The 22,428-nt window shown below is 40.5% G+C and overlaps 1 protein-coding gene across 1 annotated transcript in view; it reads right to left on the bottom strand.

The window, feature by feature from the left end:
- Positions 1 to 22,428, bottom strand: part of WDR72 (WD repeat domain 72) — a 176,147-nt gene that overhangs the window by 56,595 nt on the left and 97,124 nt on the right. Inside the window, exons 17-18 of the mRNA XM_074964768.1 lie at positions 19,155 to 19,237; positions 5,501 to 5,687 (exon numbers count right to left, since the gene is read on the bottom strand). Coding sequence (XP_074820869.1) covers positions 5,501 to 5,687; positions 19,155 to 19,237 — 270 coding nt within the window. The remainder of the gene's footprint in view (positions 1 to 5,500; positions 5,688 to 19,154; positions 19,238 to 22,428) is intronic.

The following is a 22,428-nucleotide window of genomic DNA, read 5'->3' as shown; positions in this document are numbered from 1 at the left end:
ATGCAGATGATACCCTCAGCAAATCAACAGAACAAGGCCAAGTTCTGATTTAAAACCCATGCAATCCCAGTGAAGTTAATGGGCACAAATAGGGCTTAAGTCAGAGCAGAATTTGAACCTGGGTATTAAAAAAAACAACAAAAAGCCACAGAGGGGTATTTGGCCAAATGTGAACAGATACCTGGCTGACAACCAGAAGGATCTTTGATAAAGAATTCCACAGCCACCCCTCCGCCCCACACACTATCCACACCTTCTTAATCAGGCAGCAAGACTTCACAGGGGGTAGCGGGGATTCATTTGCTACAGATAAAGACCTTGTCACAGAATGGCTTTCCCAGGGAGGAGTGCATAAAGTACATCATAAATGGTTTCCACAACCAGACAGATTTCCTTCTGAAAAACTCAGCAGGCAGTAGAAGTCTGTTCTCAGACCTTCTGCTGCAGAAGGCCACTGAACTCTTCTGTTGAATAGAAGCTTTTATGTGGTGCTTTTCATTGATATACCATTACTGTCTGAATATGATTCTCTGTTTTAAGAAAACATATTGCTATATTAGTTCATTGTGTAGATGAAAGTCTTTGAAGATTATTTATGTAATAAAGATGATTATTTACAAGGTTTGTGTATCTGTTTAATTTTTATTAAACAGCAGTTTAAGCAACTTTAAAATTCAAACCCCACTATTAATTTCATAATGATATGTTTACCCGCAAACTCTTCATTTCACCAAGGACCAATTTTTCTATCTAAGGCGGGGGGGGGGGGGGGCGGGAAGAGATTCAAACCACATGCAAACAATGTTATAGCAAACAGCTTTTAAATACATTTGAAATCTTGAACCATTAACACTTTCTTAAATCAGGAATTTCAGACTACAAAAACAGAAATTATTGCAAGCTAACCTTTATAGTGTGATTTATATGCATTTTTGCATATTTAAAGCATTCACTATTACATTATAGCCTTCTCTGCCACAGAGACATAGAGTAAAATGAAGTCAGTCAATAATAATGTTAAATTTTTAGGAATAAAGTCCATACTATCATTTAACATCACACTGCACTTCTTCAATATTTGCATTACTTCATCAATTATTAACATTTTTTAGAACAACATGACATATCTATCTGTTTATATCAGCCCCCCCGCCCATTGCTGAATACCCCACAATCTTTAATGTATCTACCATCATAATACTCCTGTGATGTAGAGAATTACTATTATCCCATTTTATAGATGGGGAATGGAGTCACAAAGAGGCTACAAGACTTGCCCATTGCCTCACAGGAGAAAAGCTAAACTATTTGACAACTTTTTAGAGCTATTACCCTTGACTGACCTGGCAGAGCAATACAGTACCACAGTGGAGATCTGCTTGAGAAATGACTCTAGGAATCTTTCACTTCATTTAGGAAAGAGGCTAGAAGGCTTAAAACTAAAAATACATCTTTGGTTACAGAAGTCTGAGACATGTAAGAAAACTTATGAGCAGACCCCTGCTTTACTAAAGGACTGAGCCAAAGCCCATGAAAATCAGTGGAAAGATTCCAACTAATTTCAACAGGTTTTGGATCAGGCCCCAACTGAATACCCCTCAGCCTAACATAAGAAAGTGTTATCCCTGTTTTCATGTTCTTTTCTCATGGCCATTTAGGGACGGAGAGTCCTTTTGATAAGGCAACAACACCACATACACACACACACACACACACACACTCAAAACCTATTGGGTTGTGGCCGAGAAAAAGACCAGCTATCTCCTTCCCTGGGATGCATTACTGGAATCACTTCTTTTATTAATTCTTCGGAATTATTTTTCAAAACAATATGTTACATGCCTTCTTTGCCCAGGCAACAAATAATTGTGCCTGCATTTAATTGCAGGCAAAAGTGATGACATTTCTAATTAATTAATAAGTGTAATAAATAGCTAGATGTCTAAATATTATCATTTGTATCCACAAAGTTCAGGAGACAAATCTTTCAGCCTATATAATAAACTATAATCTTAAAAGATAATACGAACCTCTGTTCAAATCCTAAACTCATATCTCAGCCTTTAAAAAAAAAGGCTCAACTGACTTTAGTGAGCGTCTGCTGAGTAAAAACAGGTTAAATATTTCAGGATTTGGACCCTTGTTGTTAATCACAATAAACCAAAAACACAATACAATGATTGTGGCAGCTAAGACTCATATACTTGCCTCACAGTGCATTTTCCTAACCTTGAATTATGGGTTAAAGACCCGAGACAATATTTAGCACTTACCTTGATGTGATACAACCTGAAAACTACACTACAATCCATAAAATGAGAAGTGAGAAGAAGTGCTTTATCAAATGGATGGTTAAAAATGGAATTTATACAGCATGTAGACTTACTCTTAGATCAGTTTAATAAACTTCTAGCAACATCACTGGCTAGCCCATATGTTCTAAAAGATCTGTTGAAATAATATTCGAAGAAAAACCTTTGGCAGGAGAGTATATCATACAGAAAACCAGTTAGTTTTATAATGTATACACAGCCTGGCTGCCTTGCTGACTATTGGAAATATATTTGTGCTATATGCATATTATGCCAATATAATACAATTAGCACAAGTCTAAATGGAAAAAGAGAACGAACAGTAGATTGATATGTTGTATACTGTTATAATGTATAACTTCAAACAGCTCTCCCCCTTCCTTTGTGTGTTCACAGTTACTCCACAATACTTTAAAGTGGCTGCAAAATTGATATTATTTCATACCATATCCTTTTATTCAGAATAATACGTGCACACAGTCTATACTAGAAATTGTGAAAAAAGACTATATCCCATCCAAAATACAGTAAATATAAATACTATGCTCATTAACATATGTAATTGTTTATGTCCTTCCAAAATTTTAGTTAATTAGTTCCTCAACTGAGTTTTGTTGACTAACCTGCATGTAACATGGTTAAAAACAAAATATAGTCATAACCAACCAAATATGCCATGGGCCAAATTCTACTCAGTTATAGCAGTGTAAATTCAGAGTAACTCCATAGAATCATAGAACTGGAAGGGACCTCGAGAGCTCATCTAGTCTAGTCCACTGCACTCAAGGAAGGACTAAGTAATATCTAGACCATCCCTGGCAGGTGTTTGTCCAACCTGCTCTAAAAATACCCAATGATGGAGATTCCATCACCTGTCAATTTATTCCGGTGCTGAACCACTCTGACAGTTAGGAAGTTTTTCCTAATGTCCAACCTAAACCGCCCTTGCTGCAAGTTAAGCTCATTGCTTCTAGTCCTATCCTCAGAGGTTAAGAAGAACAATTTTTCTCCCTCCTCCTTGTAACAACCTTTTATGCACTTGAAAACTTATTATGTCCTGTCTCAGTCTTCTCTTCTCCAGACTAAATAAACCCAATTTTTTCAGTCTTCCTTCATAGGTCATGTTTTCTAGACTTTTAATTGTTTTTGTTGCTCTTCTCTGGACTTTCTCCAATTTGTCCACATTCTTCCTGAAATGTGGAGCCCAGAACTGGACACAATACTCCAGTTGAGGCCTAATCAGTGCAGAGTAGAGCAGAAGAATTACTTCTCACGTCTTGCTTACAATACTCCTGCTAATACATCCCAGAATGATGTTTGCTTTTTTTGCAACAGCGTTACACTGTTGACTCATATTTAGCTTGTGGTCCACTATGACCCCCATTATCTAAATCACTGATGAAGATATTGAACAGAACCGGATCCAGAACTGACCCCTGTGGGACCCCACTCGTTATGCCCTTTCAGCATGACTGTGAACCACTGATAACCACTCTCTGGGAACGATTTTCCAGCCAGTTATGCACCCACCTTATAGTAGCTCCATCTAGGTTGTATTTTCCTAGTTTGTTTATGAGAAGGTCATGCAAGACAGTATCAAAAGCCTTACTACATCAAGATATACCACAACTACCGTTTCCCCCCATCCACAAGACTTGTTACCCTGTCAAAGAAAGCTATCAGGTTGGTTTGACACAATTTGTTCTTGACACGATTTGTCCACTTAAGTTACGTCTTGGTGTAACTTAGGTCCAGATTTTTAGAGGTATTAAGGTGGTTCATTTTCAAAAATCTCATTTTCAAAAGTGATTTAGGCACTTAGGAGCCTAAATGTCATTGATAGTGGGATTTAGACATCTAAGTGCCTAAATCCCTTTTGAAAATGAGACTTAAGCACTGAGATGCTGAGCAAAGAAACATCTATATACACCTTTAAAATCTGGGCCTTAGTCCCTAAGAATTATCATTATGACTCCACCTTAATTGGTGAAAAAGACAACTAAATTTTGTAATGAACTTTTCTGTTACAATTTATATAATAGAAGTGTATTTTCACCTGCTAAAATAGACAAGGACTTGATCTAAAGTCCAACTTCTGAACATTCTTGAATTTGCAGATGTCTCAATGCAGATCTAAAATTCCCAGATAGCCTCTCTGTAACGGACCAAGTCAAAACCCCAGATTCTAAGGAAGTTTGGATCCAAATCCAGACCTGAACTTTGGGGCTGGGACTTTCATAAATTATTCTGTCCCCAACCTCTTCAGGATAAAATGATTAAAAAGATTTTCAGTGTAAGCAAAATATAACTTCATAAGTGATAATTATTCAAAGCTTTAGCATTTTTGTATTAATACAACAGTCCAAGTTATGGAAGATGTAATTTTTCTTTGTGGCCTGAAACTTGCATCACTGATCATTTTTAGTGTCCTGGAACAAGTAGATTGGTAACAAATTTTCATGACAGAAACACACACTCAATGAGATTATAAATTAGCTTCCTCAGAGAAGTCTCACTAATAAGATTAGATCTAAAATTTAGGTCATTTAATTTTAAGACTCAGCTAATGGGCTAAAAAATGGATATCACTTCATAACATAAATTCAGATTCAATCTTTTCCTACCATAAACATTAGCACCATTATAAAGTTACGACGATTAAGTTTGTTGTAAAATGATATGATCCAACTGTAAAATTCATTTGATTGCTTATTGTACAGGCTCTAGTGCTAAAAAAAGAAAAGATTCCATATCACATTACAAAGTTATAAAGTTTAAGCAATTAATTTTTTAGTATAGTATAAGCCTATTCTCAATGAAAAAAGATAAATTTTAAAATCTCTTCATTTCAAATTTGTAATATACTGATTTCATCTCCAAACATACTTGCTTTGTTTGTTTTCAATCATATTAACTATTAAAACCATTTTAACAAAAGAATCCTCACCTTTTCTTCTTTAATGTTCATTACTTAAATATAATAATAATAATAATAATTAATAATAGAATGTGGATGTCCTTTGAATACCTGACAATTGTATGAGAAAATTGATAGGCTGGTAGGTCAGAAACAGGGCACTTGGCTTGTCTTGTAGCAAAATAATATATTATGAACTCATATTCTTAACATGTTTTAAGTACTAGAAAAAGTTGTGATGAAAGAATATGCCAATAAATTTTGCACTTACTCGGCAAGGGAATGTTTTTAATGCATTTCGCCATCTGCTCTGTCTGCTCATTTTTTGCCAGTGTCTGCACCTCACCATTTCCATTGTCTATCACGGTCACTGGTTGATTGCCGATTGATGTCTTTTTCAAGGTTTTCATACTTCTTTGTACTTCTGCCAGTAGCGCTGCTTGTATCACCTCAATAATCTGTCATGGATGTAGATTATTAGTGGAAGATATTTGTATTTTTAATTATTTACATGGTTTTTTCAAATGCTGATATTAGAAACACAATTTAAGACAGCTTTAATAGTTGTCATTCGAAAGTCAACATTTGCCAATAGTTGCCACCTAGTGATAAATGATACCACCTCTTTCCTTCCCAGACCTAGATTAAGAAATAACAGTTAACTGGATAGTAGCTGGGTGGTATCTGTTGTCAATGATGACTATCGTACAGCACGAGTTTTTAATTTTCACTAGCTTTATGTAAGGGGACTGTTGCCCCCTTACTAACATTCAGTGGTGTTTTAGTTGCTAGCTCCCAGGACTAAAAAGGGGGAAGCGTCGATGGGGAAACAGGTCCCTGAGACTGACAGCCCCCAGGAACAATGGGGAGAGGCCAATGCTCCAGGTCAGCCTGAATGACAGGGTAGGCAGGCTAATCAGAGAGTCAGGAGGCCAGGAAGGTCCCGTCCTCTGTGTGAGCTGGATTTGCCTGTGTCAGACAGAGTGGGGCCGAGCTAAGGAGAAAGCAGGGGCCCAAGCTAAGCTGGGGAGCAGAGCTGTGCCAGATCCAGAGGGACCAGAAAAGCAGCCCAGAGAGAGCAGACCCTGTCCTGGGAGCAGAGCTGCAGCCCCAAAGCTAGAGGCACAGCCCAGAGAGAGCAGACTTGCCCTGGGAGCAGAGCTGCAGCAACCAGAGGCAGAGGGGCCAGAAAAGCAGCCCAGGAAGCAGGTCAGTGCTGGGAGCAGAGTCACAGAAGCAGCCTGCAGAGCAGACCTGTCCTGGGAGCAGAGCTGCAGCAACCAGAGCCAGAGGGGCCAAAGAAGCAGCCCAGGGAGCTGGAGGCAGAGCAGCAGCAGCAGTGCTGAGACAGAGTGGTGGAGCTGGGGCTGGAGCGGTCCGGAGCTGGGTGCGGTGAGCAGCTGGGGAGAGCGAGGGGGACCCTGGACAGCAGGCCCAGCACAGGGAGATGCCTCATCCAAGAGGCTCTGCAGGCCAGGCTTGGATCATAACCCCGACAGGGCGAGGGTGACACTGGGAAGAAGGGTCCTACCACTTAGAGCCTGCGAGCGTGTGGCCACCACCAGAGCAAGTGTCCAACCCACAGCATCCCTGCAGCACAGCCAGGGCCCGAGAAGAAGGCCTGGGACTTACAAGGAACAGACTGTGAACTGTCCTGACGTTCCAGAGACACTGTTTGTGACGTTCCCTGCCACAGAGCGGGTTGATGTGTTTCCTTTAACCTTTCCCATTTTTCCTTATTCTTTTTAAAATTAATTGTTGATTAAATAACTTGCATTTGCTTTAAATTGTATGTAATGGTCAGTGGGTCAGAGAAGTGCCCAGTGCAGAGAGAGAGTACCCCGGAGTGGGGACACCCTAGCCCCTGTCCTAGGTGACCACAGCAGGGTTGGGGGTCGAGCCCCCCAGGAATCCTGGGCTCAGCTTTGTTGGGGTTACACAGACTTTGCCAGACAGGAGAGTAGAAGGGGAGTCCTCAAGGGCAGGGAGGCCACTGGGTAAAGGAAGTGGGAGCGAGGACTCAGATCCTTTTGCTAGCCCTCTTCACCGGGGTAGTGCAGAAGCCAGGAAAGTTCCCCACAACAGCGGGACTATTTCCCCGCTTACATTTACTATAAACTAAAAGCTCCAGTAAATTAGTAAACTAGAGATTGTGGGTCAGATATTTCGCTCGCGTAAATCGGCATAGCTTCATTGACTTCAATAAACCTTGCCAAATTTACACCAGCTGGGGATCTGACTCCGTATGATTAGTATGAAAATTCTCCAATTTGTTACATGCTGTGAGCAGCAATGAGTAATGAGACTGCGTAAGGACTTCATGATTTGGCTCTGCCTTCTTAGAATTCCAGTTGTTTAATGCAACTTGGATTAATGTTTTGCTATTAGCACTGGTATCATATGCCTGCAGCTGCACCTCAGCCAGGCTGGTGCTATATTCTTTTTCAAAAGGAAGGAGAAGAAAGCACTCCACAGAACTCCCGTTACGCTAAGGGAAAGGTTACATATCTGCTGGAATTACGATTGGCCTACAATGTGAGTTCAGCAGTATGTTCTGGCAGTTGATTATTTCTGCCCTTGCTTGGTGGTGTCACTGCATTTCAATATGAATTAAACACAGAAAATCTATTTTGAATTAATAAGGCTGAACTTTTTGAATTAAATCTATTACAGCATGGGAATTCTGTTAAAGCTTTTGTAGTACTCCTTCAGCCTTGTGCCTAGGTACCACAGAATGGTTTAAAAATACCCCCAAAGCTCTGAGACTCACTGGCTGGAAAGCATAGATGTTTTGACATCAAGGTATAAATTGGCTGAGATTCAACACACAACAGTTAATTGCTTGTGTGTGTTTAAGGCTTGACATGTTTTCACATATTTTAATGTGTTAAATTTCCACATGATTTTGGATGACAGCTTAAACCCCACACCCTATCTCCTCTACTGGGAGATTTTTAATCTCATAGCTCTTTTAATGAGAAAAGGGCTTTTTTCAGGAGTTCTTTTCTAAAATGTCTTTCTTCAACTGTAGTACACGAAGCTTTGTATTGGTTGACTGCTGCCCTGCATCCTATAGGTGGCTGCATTTCAGTGTTGCATGGTATACATGTAAAGACAGATCCTTGGGTCTGGCTGTGCTGTGCTCAGTGCAAGACATGATAGGAAGGGAGCAAAGGAGGCATTACATCACCGTTGCAATTCCCCAAATCTGGAGATAGCAAGGGGCCAGGTCCCCTCCGATGCAGTATGGAGCAGCCTTAGAACTACTCTAACCATTCTTCTGGCCACAGGTTGCCAAATCTCAAGGCACTCTTTCCATTCACTCAACAAACCTACTATATTACGCATGGGGGCCAGGAACATATGATGTGGAGCTGGCTATGCCAGTTTTAATCATTTGGGAATTCCTCTATCCAAAGGGAATCCCCAGTCAGCTGTTAGTCAGCTTTCCATCCTCTTTGCTTTATAGAAGCAGCACAAAGGGGGACAGGATCTGGCCCATCCAGTTTGTAAAATATCTTTGGGATCATTCATAATGAATGATACAATGAAAATATTTGTTAAACCCTTGCAGTCTCTTTACTCAGTCCACACTGGTAGGATTTGTGCTCTCTCTCTCTCTCTCTCTCCCCACGTTACTGGAACTTTAAAATTCCATATCATCTACAGAACGGAATGTCTTTTTGTTTTGTTTTGTTTTTCAATTTACAGGAATTAAGTATTACACAAAGTCGTTCATTCTTCAGGGCAGGAAATTGCCTGCAGAGCAACAAGGATGTTAAGGCTTCAGGACTGTAGAGCCGAGAGACATTTGTGTATACACACACCTCTTTAGAGGAGGCCAGCTATGAATTTAGGCTAGTACTAGGTAAGAGCTAGGTCACTGGAGACTGATTGGAACAGATGCAGAGTCAGCACATCACCCTACAGTCTAGCCCTGCTTTCTCCCAGGCTGGCCTTGCTCACCTTTTTGACTGCACTAAATCCATACTCTGGACAGATGTACTTCTATCAGGAGCCCACAGTGTAGGAGTGAACTGAGTAAATTCAAAGGAGTGAATTCAGCTCTTTTGTGTTTTGTCAAAACACAAACACTCCAACTATTTATTAAAAAGTGTTGGGTTTTTTTTGCAGGAACTTTCCTTATGTTGTAGAGAAACAACAACAAAAATGGAGATTTAGTTTGGATTAGACATGAACCAAAATGAAAGCCACAGATCTAAACAATGCTGAACTTTGGGCATTTCGGATCCAGACCCTGCAGCTGGCTCCTGAAATAAATCCAGACTCTTTAAGAAGCAGAAGCAAACACAAAGATGCTGTCATTGTTCTATGACTGCTTCTGGCAGAAAATAAAAAATTGACAGGGGTTCTCAGAAGAGCTGTGGGTAGTTTGTAGAAAAACATGTTCCTTGTGTTGATAAGACACAGTGCATACAGCCTAAAAAATTATCTGCTTTTCATGGTTTTCTGATCTGCTAAGAATCTGTCACAAGTCTGGATCAGATATTCATTGCCTGAATCACTACTGTGTACACTGGCCAAGGGGTATTTTATAATGTGTAATTTCCTCTAACATCTTAGAATGGAATAAAAAGTGAAGCAAAATGGCACAACATGATATTGTGAAGGCACTTGTAAATCTCTGCATGCAGCTTGTCTATCACTTTGTTGAATACACATTTCGGCATCACTCTGTGTGGTTTCACATCTTCAGCTATGCCCCCTCTCTGGACATTTCCCAACAACATGAATATCTCTTCTAACTTTGTCAGTGAATTCAAAATTTTCCTTCAAGAGCTTCACCTGTTTCTAGCAATAGACCCTCATCACAGCTTTCCACCAGTATCTCTTTATTACCTATGTGCTAATTTCTACTACATATCCATCTAGACTCCATTTTTGTTATTGTGGATGAATTCTGTATTCTGTTACTACTAATGTGTCTGCCCAAACTAGCAACGGGACAATTCCTGTACTTTTGCAAGCACTGTTGCAAATATTAGCTGCTTTTAACATCGAATAGTGGGTGGGAACCTATGGCAATATCTTCATGGTGACATGGTCATTAGAAATAATTGTGTTCTGAGGAAGTCTCACAGAGCATAGGTGGTATTTTTTCAGCAAATAAATATGGATACCAAAGCAGAGAAGGCAACGGTCTGACGATCAAGACCCCCACCAGCAACACTACACAACGGTTCAGCAAGAAAAGTGAAGAAGAGCTGTAATAACTCTGTTTACCACATCTGTATGAAATTATACTGACAGCTCTTTCCACAATTTAGCAATTACTTTGAATGGCTACTATTCTCTTTGTTAGGACTGGACCAAGGAAAGAGAGCATAAGAAGCTGCTTCCATACTTGTCAGGCAATAAACTCCACAGAAGTAGAAACCATGTACCTGCTGCACTCATTCCATGCCACCAAACGACTGTGGAGGGGAACGAAGGGGCTATGTAGGAGGGTTGCTAACTGTTTAATCGCACAAACCCAAACACCCTTGCCAGGGTGCTGGCATGTGGGAGGGGGTGGGGGCTCTGGGTTGGGGCCGAGGGCTTTGGAGTGTGGGAGGGGGCTCCGGACTGAGCCTAGGACAGGGGGTTGGGGTGCAGGAGGGGGTCTGAGGTGCAGGCTCTGGGAGGGAGTTTGGGTGTGTGGGGGGTGAGGGGCTGGGGAAGGGGGTTGGGGGGCGGGTGGGGGAGAGAGGTGCAGGCTCCAGCTGGGCACTACTTACCTCAGGCAGCTCAGGCAGCTCCCGGAAGCAACCAGCATGTCAAGCTAGGCTCATGGGCGGCCAGGCAACTCTGCGCGCTGCCCCTGCCTGCAGGCACCACCCCCACAGTTCCCACTGGCTACAGTTCCCGACCAATGGGAGCTGCGGTTTCAGTGCTCGGGGTGGAGGCAGTGTGCAGAGAACCTCTGGCCGCCCCTGCGCCTAGGAGTCAGAGGGACGTGCCAGTCACTTCTGGGAGCCGTGCGGAGCCAGGGCAGATAGGGAGCCTGCATTAGCCCCACTGCGCTGCCAACCAGATTTATAGTAGCATATTAAAATCTCCCAGATTGGTTTCAGTAGCCACCGGGAGATCAATTCCGATTCCGGGAGACTCCAGGTCAATCTGAGAGGGTTGGCAACTCTCTATAAATCCCAGCAGGCTTGCAATATCTACGCTGTCTGGTTTGATGTTTTTTATAGTCAGAGATATTGGCAACCATCATCCCACTGAAACAGGAGAGGAGACGGAGGCGTGGGAAGGTGGAGGGAACCACTAGCCACAAGAAGCTGCACTGTGCTAAACCATGTTCTTCTTAACATGCTTGGGAGATTTTACCTAGAGCCTCTCCAACCCACAGAACAGACTGTATGTGGACTGTGTGCAAAGGGAACCCTCTGGGTAATAACTAGGCACAATTTTACAGGCCCAAATAACTGTAGGCACATTTTATAGCTTTACAGTACTTAGGTTCCTAAGTGCTCCAAAACATGCACCAGTTAGCCACTGGGGCTGTGGAGCCCTCAAAATCAGGTCCTAAATTTTAACAGCAAAGGTTCTAGAAACACTTTTTGGGATTGAGGATACTGGGAAACACAAAAAACAACTTTGTTTTAAAAAATATAATAATACACACATAGAAAGATTACATATAAAATGTCATAGTATAGTGTGAATATAAATTTATTTTATTACTATTATCCAGACAAGAGGCTCTGTTTATTCCAACGCATAGACACTACATTGCATAACAGTTAAGATTGCTCAAATATAACTAACACCCCTTCAAACATTAAAAAAACATAGGAAATCTGGTTATGTCAGACACACCACATAGCAACAAATCAACAATTTACAATATGCATTCTTAATCCAGCTAGACGAGAACAACTGGGAATACAGAAAGGAAAATAAAAGATACTCGGGCTGGTACGATTAACAAAATAATAACTTTACAAATAAACTCTAAAATTGCAAAGGGAATGGATTGCCCAGTGTTAGGGTAGTCAGTTGATTGCCTGGGAGATAGGGAGTTTCATGGAGTTCTGTCCATTTCCTGGTAGACAGGTAAACATATTAAGGCCCTGCTCCTGCAATGTGTAGTGTGCAGGCGGGCTGTTGAACCCACATAGAGCTCTGCTCACTTCAGTGGGATTCTGTGCAGGCACAGGAGTCTGCTTGTGTGCTATATGCCACATGACCAGTGCCTCGATGTACTTATTTTGGCTCCAACCCTGCAAAACTTTATGTATGTGCACTTCACGCAATGTGAGTGGGACCACTGACTAATAATAATATCATGTATAAGGCACTACCACAGTTACGCTAAATGGCAGTCTTCGTGGAGAGACCAAGAACTGGATGGGAAGGGGGAATACAAAGACTGAGCTATCCTCTTTCCTATAGCTATAAGGTCCCTCCAGGTCAGGAATTGAGGAGCATTGTAGGAACAGTGTGGGGAAGCTTGCCAATACTGTAACTGTTCTGTGGATAGATAAAGGATAGATAGTCTCCAGGGATGTCAGTCTGGCATCTTTCATAAGGACTAATGTCACACAAGAAGATTTTGAAAGACCTGGGCACAGGACAGGGAGAACCAGGTAGTGGGGAGAACTGCATTTTTCTATTTGAAATGACTCAGCGAGGGTATTTGAAATTCCAAATGAAGGAACGGGGAGGAGAGACTTGAGCATTTAACATTTCAAAGCTAAGGAGCCAGGGAGAATAGGGAGACAATTAAAAAAAAAAAAAAAAAAAGGATTCTCAACAGAAATCCTTGAATATATCTTTCTTCCTGCTAACAGTCAGCAACAGGAACAACATAGTTTAGTTTGCTTGCACTATGGACTGACTGACCTGCGGGGAGGGAACTGTTCTTTGGAATGCTGGTTTTTATTCAGATTTCTAACTAGATCCTGCATAACAACTACAATATAAATTAATGCATTAAAATAAAAATACAATCCCATACTCATTGTGCAGATAAAGAGGGAAATAAACTACTTTTAGTATGAAATATTAGCAGACAAGAATAGCAAAACAACCATTTCCTATACTAAATGCTATAGGGCAGACAGTCCAGTACACGAGAAGAGTGAGGGAATATATATGTTAGGACAATGTGGCAAGAGGGTGTTACATTTCATTTGAAAGAGCAATGAGCCAAGTGGTAGAAAAAAAGACCAAATAAATTTTCCTTTAAAATGATGTGAGATAGAAAGGCATGTACCTATGCAATATTAGTGTAAAAAGAAAACCCGTCTCAAATTAAATAAACATTTTAAAAATACAAAAGTAAAGCCGTAATTCTTGCCATGTACAATGGACTCTGAAAACATTAACTCTGCTTGAATTTTGTCATCATTTGAACACAGTGTTAAGCAAGCTTTGCTCTTCAACTTTCTCTCTGTGTGTAGCCAAACTGCTGTGAATATTGTAACATCTAAAATCACTTGTGATATTGGCAATAGGGGCCTCATGTCATCAGCTATTAAAGCAACTCTCATTCATGCTTTATTGCTGGTAGGCTAGCTCTGTTAACCCCTTCACTTCAGGAAGCATAGGCTCTTGGCCAAAGCATTAATAAAGGGAGATCTGAGGCATGGGTTGAGTAGGCAGCTGGTCACTCTGACAGATGCGTCCCAAACCACTCTTCAGATCTGAAGGTTTTTGACCATAGTTGCAGCACCTCTTAATAGGTGTCTTTGTCAATTCTCAGTCACATTTAGTGGATGCCTCTGACTTCCGCATACCCGCCAAAATGCTTTGTACTGACTGACACAGTATCTGCTTACAAACACAGCTGCAGCTGCCACAAAGACCTCTGGGCATATCTGAAAACTAAGGAAACCTGCTACAAATGGCTGAACAGGGACTTCTGCCTCAATAATGATGCAGAAGTCTGATTTTCTTGCTGAAGTAGGCAGGCTACCGGGAGATCTTTTTTGGATGTTAGGATGCTAAATCCATTCATATGTGCCCATGTTCCTGAGATCAGTCATGGTTTTAATTCAGCTTCCACTCTATTAGTTGGAAAGTACAAATGGAGAGACCACAAACTTCGTGGATATATGTCTTCAAATCCCCAAATGCAAGAGATCAAAATGTTTCAGAGGCTGAGCAGGTGAGAGTGCTATTATGTGGCTCTCACCTGACAACTGCAGCTACTGACACTGACCTCCTATATTTGACTTTTCATCGAAAGGATTCAAAAGAGAGAAAACCTTGGCTTTGGGGGAATGTTGAACTAATAACGTAGAAGATGATAGGACAGAGAAAGAGAATTAATAATCCTTAATAACTGAGGTACATCAGGAGTGTACAAGAGGAAGTGCTGAATTCACTTGGATGTGCACGTTTGCAGACACTACTGCTATCTATTATGGCTAACAGAATGGTACAGAGTATTATTTCTACTGTCCCATGAATACTTCTCAGCTGGAAAGTGGTATTCTTCTCATTGATACACGTGCCATTTGAAATGCAATATATGGCTACATACTATTATAATAAATTCAGCAACGGAGTAAAACAGACAAGGAATAAGTTTATAACAGATACTGGACTCCTTCAGAGCCAACTGTCTTGTGAATGCAGTGTTGCAAACCTCAAACTCATACTCCTGAACACCAAATGACCCAGATCACAATGCAGGATCCACTATGTATCTATTGTTAGTATGACATTGTGATGGGGGGGCTCACCCCTGGAAGCTCGGTGCAGCAGCGCAATTACATCTCTACCTCTACCTCAGTTTCCCCTAGTGGGATTCAATAAATCCAACATCGCTTATGTATATTTCATAGATTTCATAGACTTTAAGGCCAGAAGGGACCATTATGATCAACTAATCTTAACCTCTGCATAACACAGGCAAGAGAATTTCTCCTACTGGTTCCTGCATCCAACCCAATAACTTGTGGTTGAACTAGATGGAGTAAATCATCTAGAAAGATACCACTCTTGATCTAAAAACTCCATGTGATGAAGAGTGTATTTCAAGATTGGTGTGGGATGGAATCCAAAGACAGACATTGGAAAGGTATGTTTCTATAGCCTCATAAGAAGATTCTTTAGGCCTCTGAATTGAACTTAATGGTGTGGAGGAGACATGCAGATGCAAATGACTCTGGATCGTAGGTGGTTAAAAGCACATATTGTTAAAGGAAGATGGATGCTAATTTAAACAAATATTTTGGAGCAATATACATGCAAGACGTACATTTGTGTGACAAGCAGTTTTGCCTAAAGCATAGCTGAGTAGCTGCAGCCCCCCAAAGCGTGGCGTGGGCTGACCACAACATATGCCTTGCTATGTGTTGAGCCAATCTGAAAACGCTGCCAACTACTATTTTTTAATATAAGGATTGTTTGCTTTTCCCTATTTAATTTTTTTCTTTCTACAAGAGACAAGATTTCCTTTTCCAGTTATGGGTAATGATATTAATAACACATATTGATAAGTATTAATAATCACAGGACTGGAAGGGACCTCGAGTGGTCTTCTAGTTCAGTCCCCTGGACTGAGGCAGGATGAAGTATTGTCTAGACCATCCCTGACAGGTGTTTGTCTAACTTGTTCTTAAAAACCTCCAATGACGGAGACTCCACAACCTCCCTAGGTATTTTGGTCCAGTGCTTAACCACCCTGACAGGAAGCTTTTCCTAATGTTCAACCTAAATGTCCCTTGCCGCAATTTAAGCCCATTGCTCCTTGTCCTATCCTCAGTGGTTAAGAAGAACAATTTGTCAATCTCCTCTTTATAATTACCTTTTGTGTACTTGAAGACTGTTATTATATCCCCCTTTAGTTTTCTCATTTCCAGACAAAACACACATAGTTTTTTCAATCTTTCCACATAGGTCATGTTTTTAAGACCTTTAATCATTTTTGTTGCTCTCCTCTGGACTTTTGACAATTTTTTCACATCTTTCCCAAAGTGTGGTTCCCAGAACTTGACACAATACTCCCGCTGAGGCCTTACTAGTGCTGAGTAGAGGAGAAGAATTACTTCTCGTGTCTTGCTTACAACACTCCTCTAATACATCCCGGAATGATGTTTGACTTTTTGCAACAATATTCCATTGTTGACTCATATTTAGTTTGTGATTCACTATAACCCCCAGGCTCTTTTCTGCAGTACTCCTTCCCATGCAGTCATTTCCCATTTTTTATTTATGCAATTGACTATTCCTTCCTAAGTGTAGTGCTTTGCATTTGTCCTCATTGAATTTCATCCTATTTAATTCAGAACATTTCTCCAGTTTGTCAAGATCATTTTGAATTCTAATCCTGTCCTCCAAAGGGCTTGCAACCCCTCCCAGCTTGGCATCATCAGCAAACTTTCCAAATGTAGTTTCTATGGTGCACCTCAGGGGGTCCAGTTTATTTAATCCAAAGGTGGAATGTTGTATAACTAGGCTGCCACCCCAGCATCTCTAGCTGGAGAGGAAGGGGCTGAGTTAACTTTAGTCCATGAACCCCACTTATGTCCAGGCCCCTTACCAAAGAGGCCCTCTTTTCCTGGGACCATCTTTTGAAGCCAGGGCCTCTTGTCTTCAGCTGAGGAAGGGTCTCTCCTCTTGGATTAAGGTCCCTACAGAGATCAAACCACAACAACCCTTCCTTGGAAAAGCATATAATTCCCCTGATCTGAGCTTCTGTTACTATCTGGTGAACTCCTTCCATAGGGACCAGGCTTCACTGAGGCTTGGCATTCATAGATCCTCCACTTTGGAGTCTCTGCCACCTAGGAGTATTATACTTTGGTTTCCTTCCCTGGTGAGCCTCTTACAAGGTCCCCCCCGAGAAGACCTCCCTTTAGGAACTTCCTCTTTCTACATTCTAGGGACAGTTCCTCTTCACAGGAACCTCTGTTCTCTAGCCACTGGGAGTAGGTTCCTTTTATTATTGTTCCTTGACTTTAGCAAAGCTTTTGACACTGTCTCCCACAGTATTCTTGCCAGCAAGTTAAAGAAGTATGGGCTGGATGAATGGACTATAAAGTGGATAGAAAGTTGGCTAGATTGTCAGGCTCAACGGGTAGTGATCAATGGCTGAATGTCTAGTTGGCAGCCGGTATCAAGTGGAGTGCCCCGAGGGTCGGTCCTCGGGCCGGTTTTGTTCAATATCTTCATAAATGATCTGGAGGATGGTGTGGATTGCACCCTCAGGAAGTTTGCAGATGACACTAAACTGGGAGGAGTGGTAGATACGCTGGAGGGTAGGGATAGGATAGAGAGGGACCTAGACAAATTAGAGGATTGGGCCAAAAGAAATCTGATGAGGTTCAACAAGGACAAGTGCAGAGTCCTGCACTTAGGACGGAAGAATCCCATGCACCGCTACAGACTAGGGACCAAATGGCTAGGGAGCAGTTCTGCAGAAAAGGACCTAGGGGTTACAGTGGACGAGAAGCTGGATATGAGTCAACAGTGTGCCGTTGTTGCCAAGAAGGCCAATGGCATTTTGGGATGTATAAGTAGGGGCATTGCCAGCAGATCGAGGGATGTGATCATTCCCCTCTATTCGACATTGGTGAGGCCTCATCCGGAGTATTGTGTCCAGTTTTGGGCCCCACACTACAAGAAGGATGTGGAAAAATTGGAAAATGTGCAGCGGAGGGCAATAAAAATGATTAGGGGACTGGAACACATGACTTATGAGGAGAGGCTGAGGGAACTGGGATTGTTTAGTCTGCGGAAGAGAAGAATGAGGGGGGATTTGATAGCTGCTTTCAACTACCTGAAAGGGGGTTCCAAAGAGGATGGATCTAGACTGTTCTCAGGGGTAGCAGATGACAGAACAAGAAGTAATGGTCTCAAGTTGCAGTGGGGGAGGTTTAGGTTGGATATTAGGAAAAACTTTTTCACTAGGAGGGTGGTGAAGCACTGGAATGCGTTACCGAGGGAGGTGGTGGAATCTCCTTCCTTAGAAGTTTTTAAGGTCAGGCTTGACAAAGCCCTGGCTGGGATGATTTAGTTGGGGATTGGTCCTGCTTTGAGCAGGGGGTTGGAGTAGATGACCTATTGAGGTCCCTTCCAACCCTGGTATTCTATGATTCTATGGTTATGCCCAAGTTCTTCCCTGTCTAATTATCTGCCTCCCAGCTACTCAGTTAATTAGTCCCAGGTGATCCCTTCCTGAGTTGCCTCATTTCCCCTTGTGAAGCCTGCCAGAGATAGGCTGAGCCCTTGACCTCTTCAGAGGGGCCACCTATCCTCTGACGGACATGACAAATGAGTCTTATGCTACAGTAATCACCAGGACATCCCACAGCTACCTAGAGTCCCCCACAGAGCATTAAACCGCCTGCACCATGATCAGCACAGGCAAAGGTGCAAGTTAAATTGCCTTGAGAAGCTGGAACTTGCTCACTTTTTGGGCCAGCTCTTGGAGGGGATCATACTGAGTAAGGTATGGAGCCCTGACCACACACTCTTTTAAGAAGGCCATACCCACTTCTTCTACAGCACATATGAAATTGAGCTTCCCTAGGAACATAAAACAGCTTCTTCTTTTTTTTAAGATAACTTAGAACATAAAGATTATTGGCAACTTTTATATCATGTACTATATATTTGACAACTTTTTTGTCAAATGAGCAACATTCACCAGATCAGACATACAAGCGCTGTACATTTGAAAATGATTCCTGTTACTCAATATCACCTAGATTAGGCACTATAATGTCTACTTTGCCATCTCCAACCACATACACTAAAAAACAAAATAATTTCATAATAAATATACACTGTAGTTTAACATGAAAATTCTTTCTCCACAGGACATCTAAATGGCAAAATGTATGTGATAATTTCCCCAAAGTCTACATTTATCATATTATATCATGATATCAACATTTACACTAAATAGTAGTGAACATCACTTTAAAATGACATTATTACAGTCAGTGTGCACTATTTCCTACCTTTACGGATTGGTCTCTCCAACATGAAATGAGTTTCACCAGTGAAACATTCCCAGGATCAGGGAAATGGAATCCACTTTTATCTGAAAATATACAAAATATTCTTTATGAGCTCACAATAAAATACACATAAATAACACACATGAAATTTCAACTGGTCTTGCAGTATATATTTTTAAATTTTGTAATGTTCAGCTACATATCTGAAACAGAATCATTTGTCATAATTTGTTTTCATTTTATCCACAGACATATCAATGTAAGATATTTATATCATGTACTATATATAATTACATTAGAGTTATTTATATATGTCCCCTAACCCTAAATCTAATGGGTAAATTTTATTTATAAAGGGTTAGTTCATGGTGTCTATTAGAGCTCAGTGAAACTTGGTGGCTTCTTTTTGCAGAGGTTTGTGGAAACATTTTATTCTTTTTGAGTCAGTTTGCCAGTGCCCAAATAAGTCTTTCCCCATTTCAGAACTGATACTGTGCACTAGCTTTCACCAAGATCGTTCAAATAAGTCTCTCCTGATGTTTCTAGGGTAAGTCATGCTTAAGCTAAGACAAGGCAAAAAAAAGCTTTAGGAGAATATTCAAATATGCTTAACTATTTTTAATAAAGTCTCATATTTCAAAAAGAAGCTTGTTACACTGAACTCAAATTCCAGCAAACAACTCACCCATGGCTACAGCTATCACATATTTAATAAGTGAAGTGGAAATTTTCTTTGAGTATTTTAAGATGAAGGAAAAGCAGGCTTACAATATAAAAGCAAGCTTGAACTTTTAACTATGGAGAGGCTCCAGCCTCCTGCATGCAGTGAATTTCATTTAATGCAATGAAAGCTGTGACGAAAGGGTCCGCAACGGAGTATACTTACAAAGTGGGGTGGTCTAATTATTGCTGATATTTTTGGAATATCTGCACTCATATCACTCACGTGCTAAACATATATGAAATATAAAGCAACAGTTTATTTAATCGGGAAAATGGGCCAGATCCGCAACAGCTGCAAACTGGCATCATTCCATTGACTTTAATTGGAGCTAAGACAATTTACACTAGTTGAGGATCTCGCTCAATATTGTTACAAGCTGACTATGATGTTCAGTGTTGTTACAGAAAAAGTTTCAAAATCATGCTATGGTTCAAAGGTGGGATTTTCTTTCCATAAATACATTTTATGCTTCTATCACATTGTCTTCTTTGGTATAATTGAAGATGTAATACTGCTATAGAAACTAAAAGGCCAGTTTTCTCCTATATTCAAGCTGATGTCAGATTGTCTGACCTCTAGTAGCAGCAGAGGCGAATTACTGATGTATTCTAATCATGGGTATTGCATTTTATGGAAACCAGTTTTAATGTTTGACCTAGAAACATGTAGACAAGTGCTTAGTGTATAATAAGTCTAAAAAATTAATACAAATAAAGTTAAAATAAAATATGCAAAGGAGAATAGAAATATTTTCTGATTATATTTTAAATTAGATGATGAGTCCATGCGGAGGAGAGACACAACAATAAGGCCATTCCAGCTGGCAGGCTCTACTATGGAGAAAGGGAGCTATTTTAAAGTGGCTGCTGAAATGAGTTTGCTGGAGGTTATGGTAATGTTTCTTTCCACATGAGAAAAGGCAGGTGGCAACACATGGCGGGGGAGGGAAGGGAAGAGGGGGTATTGCATTAATCAAGGCTAAAGGTATGGATTTCAGCAAAGGTGGAGGAAACGTATGGATATTCATATTTTACTAAATTTGCTCCTTACAGTGCTGAAATATTCAAGAACAATATAAGTATAAAAGAATAATAATCCACCTCTTAGGGTTAAACCCGTCCATCCTTTGTAAGGTATGTGCTACACAGATAATCTCAGACTGGTCTAAATTGTGCATCTGACTTCTCAGATGATTTTCAGAGCAAATGCATGGTCATGAATTGGTAGGACTTTCTTGTTTAATCCAGTTTTTCCTCATTTGAAATGTAACAGGCCAATGCCATTCATCAGCTGCTTATCCCAATATTTGGCTAATAAGCTTTGCTGCTAAATAAATATGTTGTTTAGAGTAAGTGGGTTGTATCAGCCTTTAAAGTAACATGACAATCCCTGAATATTAATGCTCAGTAAATGCTCTGATTACAGCCCTGAATTGTATATGGTAGTATTAAAATATTGTCAGAGACCTAAAGTATCCTGATAAAACAATACATTATCATCCACATTTAAAAAAGGTTGGATTGCTGCAGTGCAGTTTGTGGGGTTTACAGAATTATGCAGATGCTTTGTGGAGAAGACTGCAAAGTTTGTGGTGTGAATTAGCACAATCTGATTTGGTTCACTGTGCTTTTCAGTTGATGGCTGTGTAAGTACAATTGCACTTGTACTGTGTAAGTCCTTTTATAATATATAAAAGACAGAGACTGACAAAAGCAATTGTACAGTACTTACACAGCCATCCATCCATATATGTATAGGGAAAGAAAGAAAAGAAAGACCATGCAATGCAATTTTACAGCATGAAAGAAATGGCACAAGAGGTTATATTTTTATTAACTGATTTGACACAAACAATGTCAAATGCAGAGAATATTAAACATGCCAAAAATGAGAGAGAAGCAAAAATGAGAATATCACAGTAAAACTGTTCTTTTCCATTTTTAAATTGAGTTTTCAATGGTTTTTCATGTAGTGCTGGTCAGGTGAATTTTCTTTTTGATCTTTTTCTTGTCTTTTTCTATCATTTTGCTAACTTTGTTACATTGATCATCAAAGCTCAATTGTAGGTTAATTTTGGCTATAGCTGCTGACTGGCATCATGAGGTAGTTTAAGGGAATGTTAAAATTATAATAGAGGAAGGAAATTCCTGCAAACTTCACTTGACACAGTTGGGGAGTTAACACAAAGAAGTTGTAATTTCAGGGAAAACAAGTAATAGAAAAATAATGATAACATTTACAGTTTCACATGGGCCAAGTCCTGAAGCCCTTAATCAGTTCACACTCTGTCCTGGTTCAGGCAAAGCTTCCATTCACTCAAGTGAGGGCTTTATTTGAATAAGGACTAAAGATTTGGTCCTATTTATACAGATATAAGACCAAGATGACATAGTGACAAGTAACATTTTCTCTTTTTCGCTGCCCCAACCCAATCTACCATATCTTTAAATAGTAACTAATTATTTAAAACAAGGTTCAAATGATAATTTACTTCTCTAATCTGAGCCTGCTGAATCAGCTCAGGATTCCCACACTGTGGGAAAATCCTTG

This window comes from Natator depressus, chromosome 10 (assembly GCF_965152275.1).
Source record: "Natator depressus isolate rNatDep1 chromosome 10, rNatDep2.hap1, whole genome shotgun sequence".
Taxonomy (NCBI): Eukaryota; Metazoa; Chordata; order Testudines; family Cheloniidae; genus Natator; species Natator depressus.
Note: the sequence above shows the minus strand (reverse complement) of the source record. Positions and strands in the feature narration are given on the sequence as shown.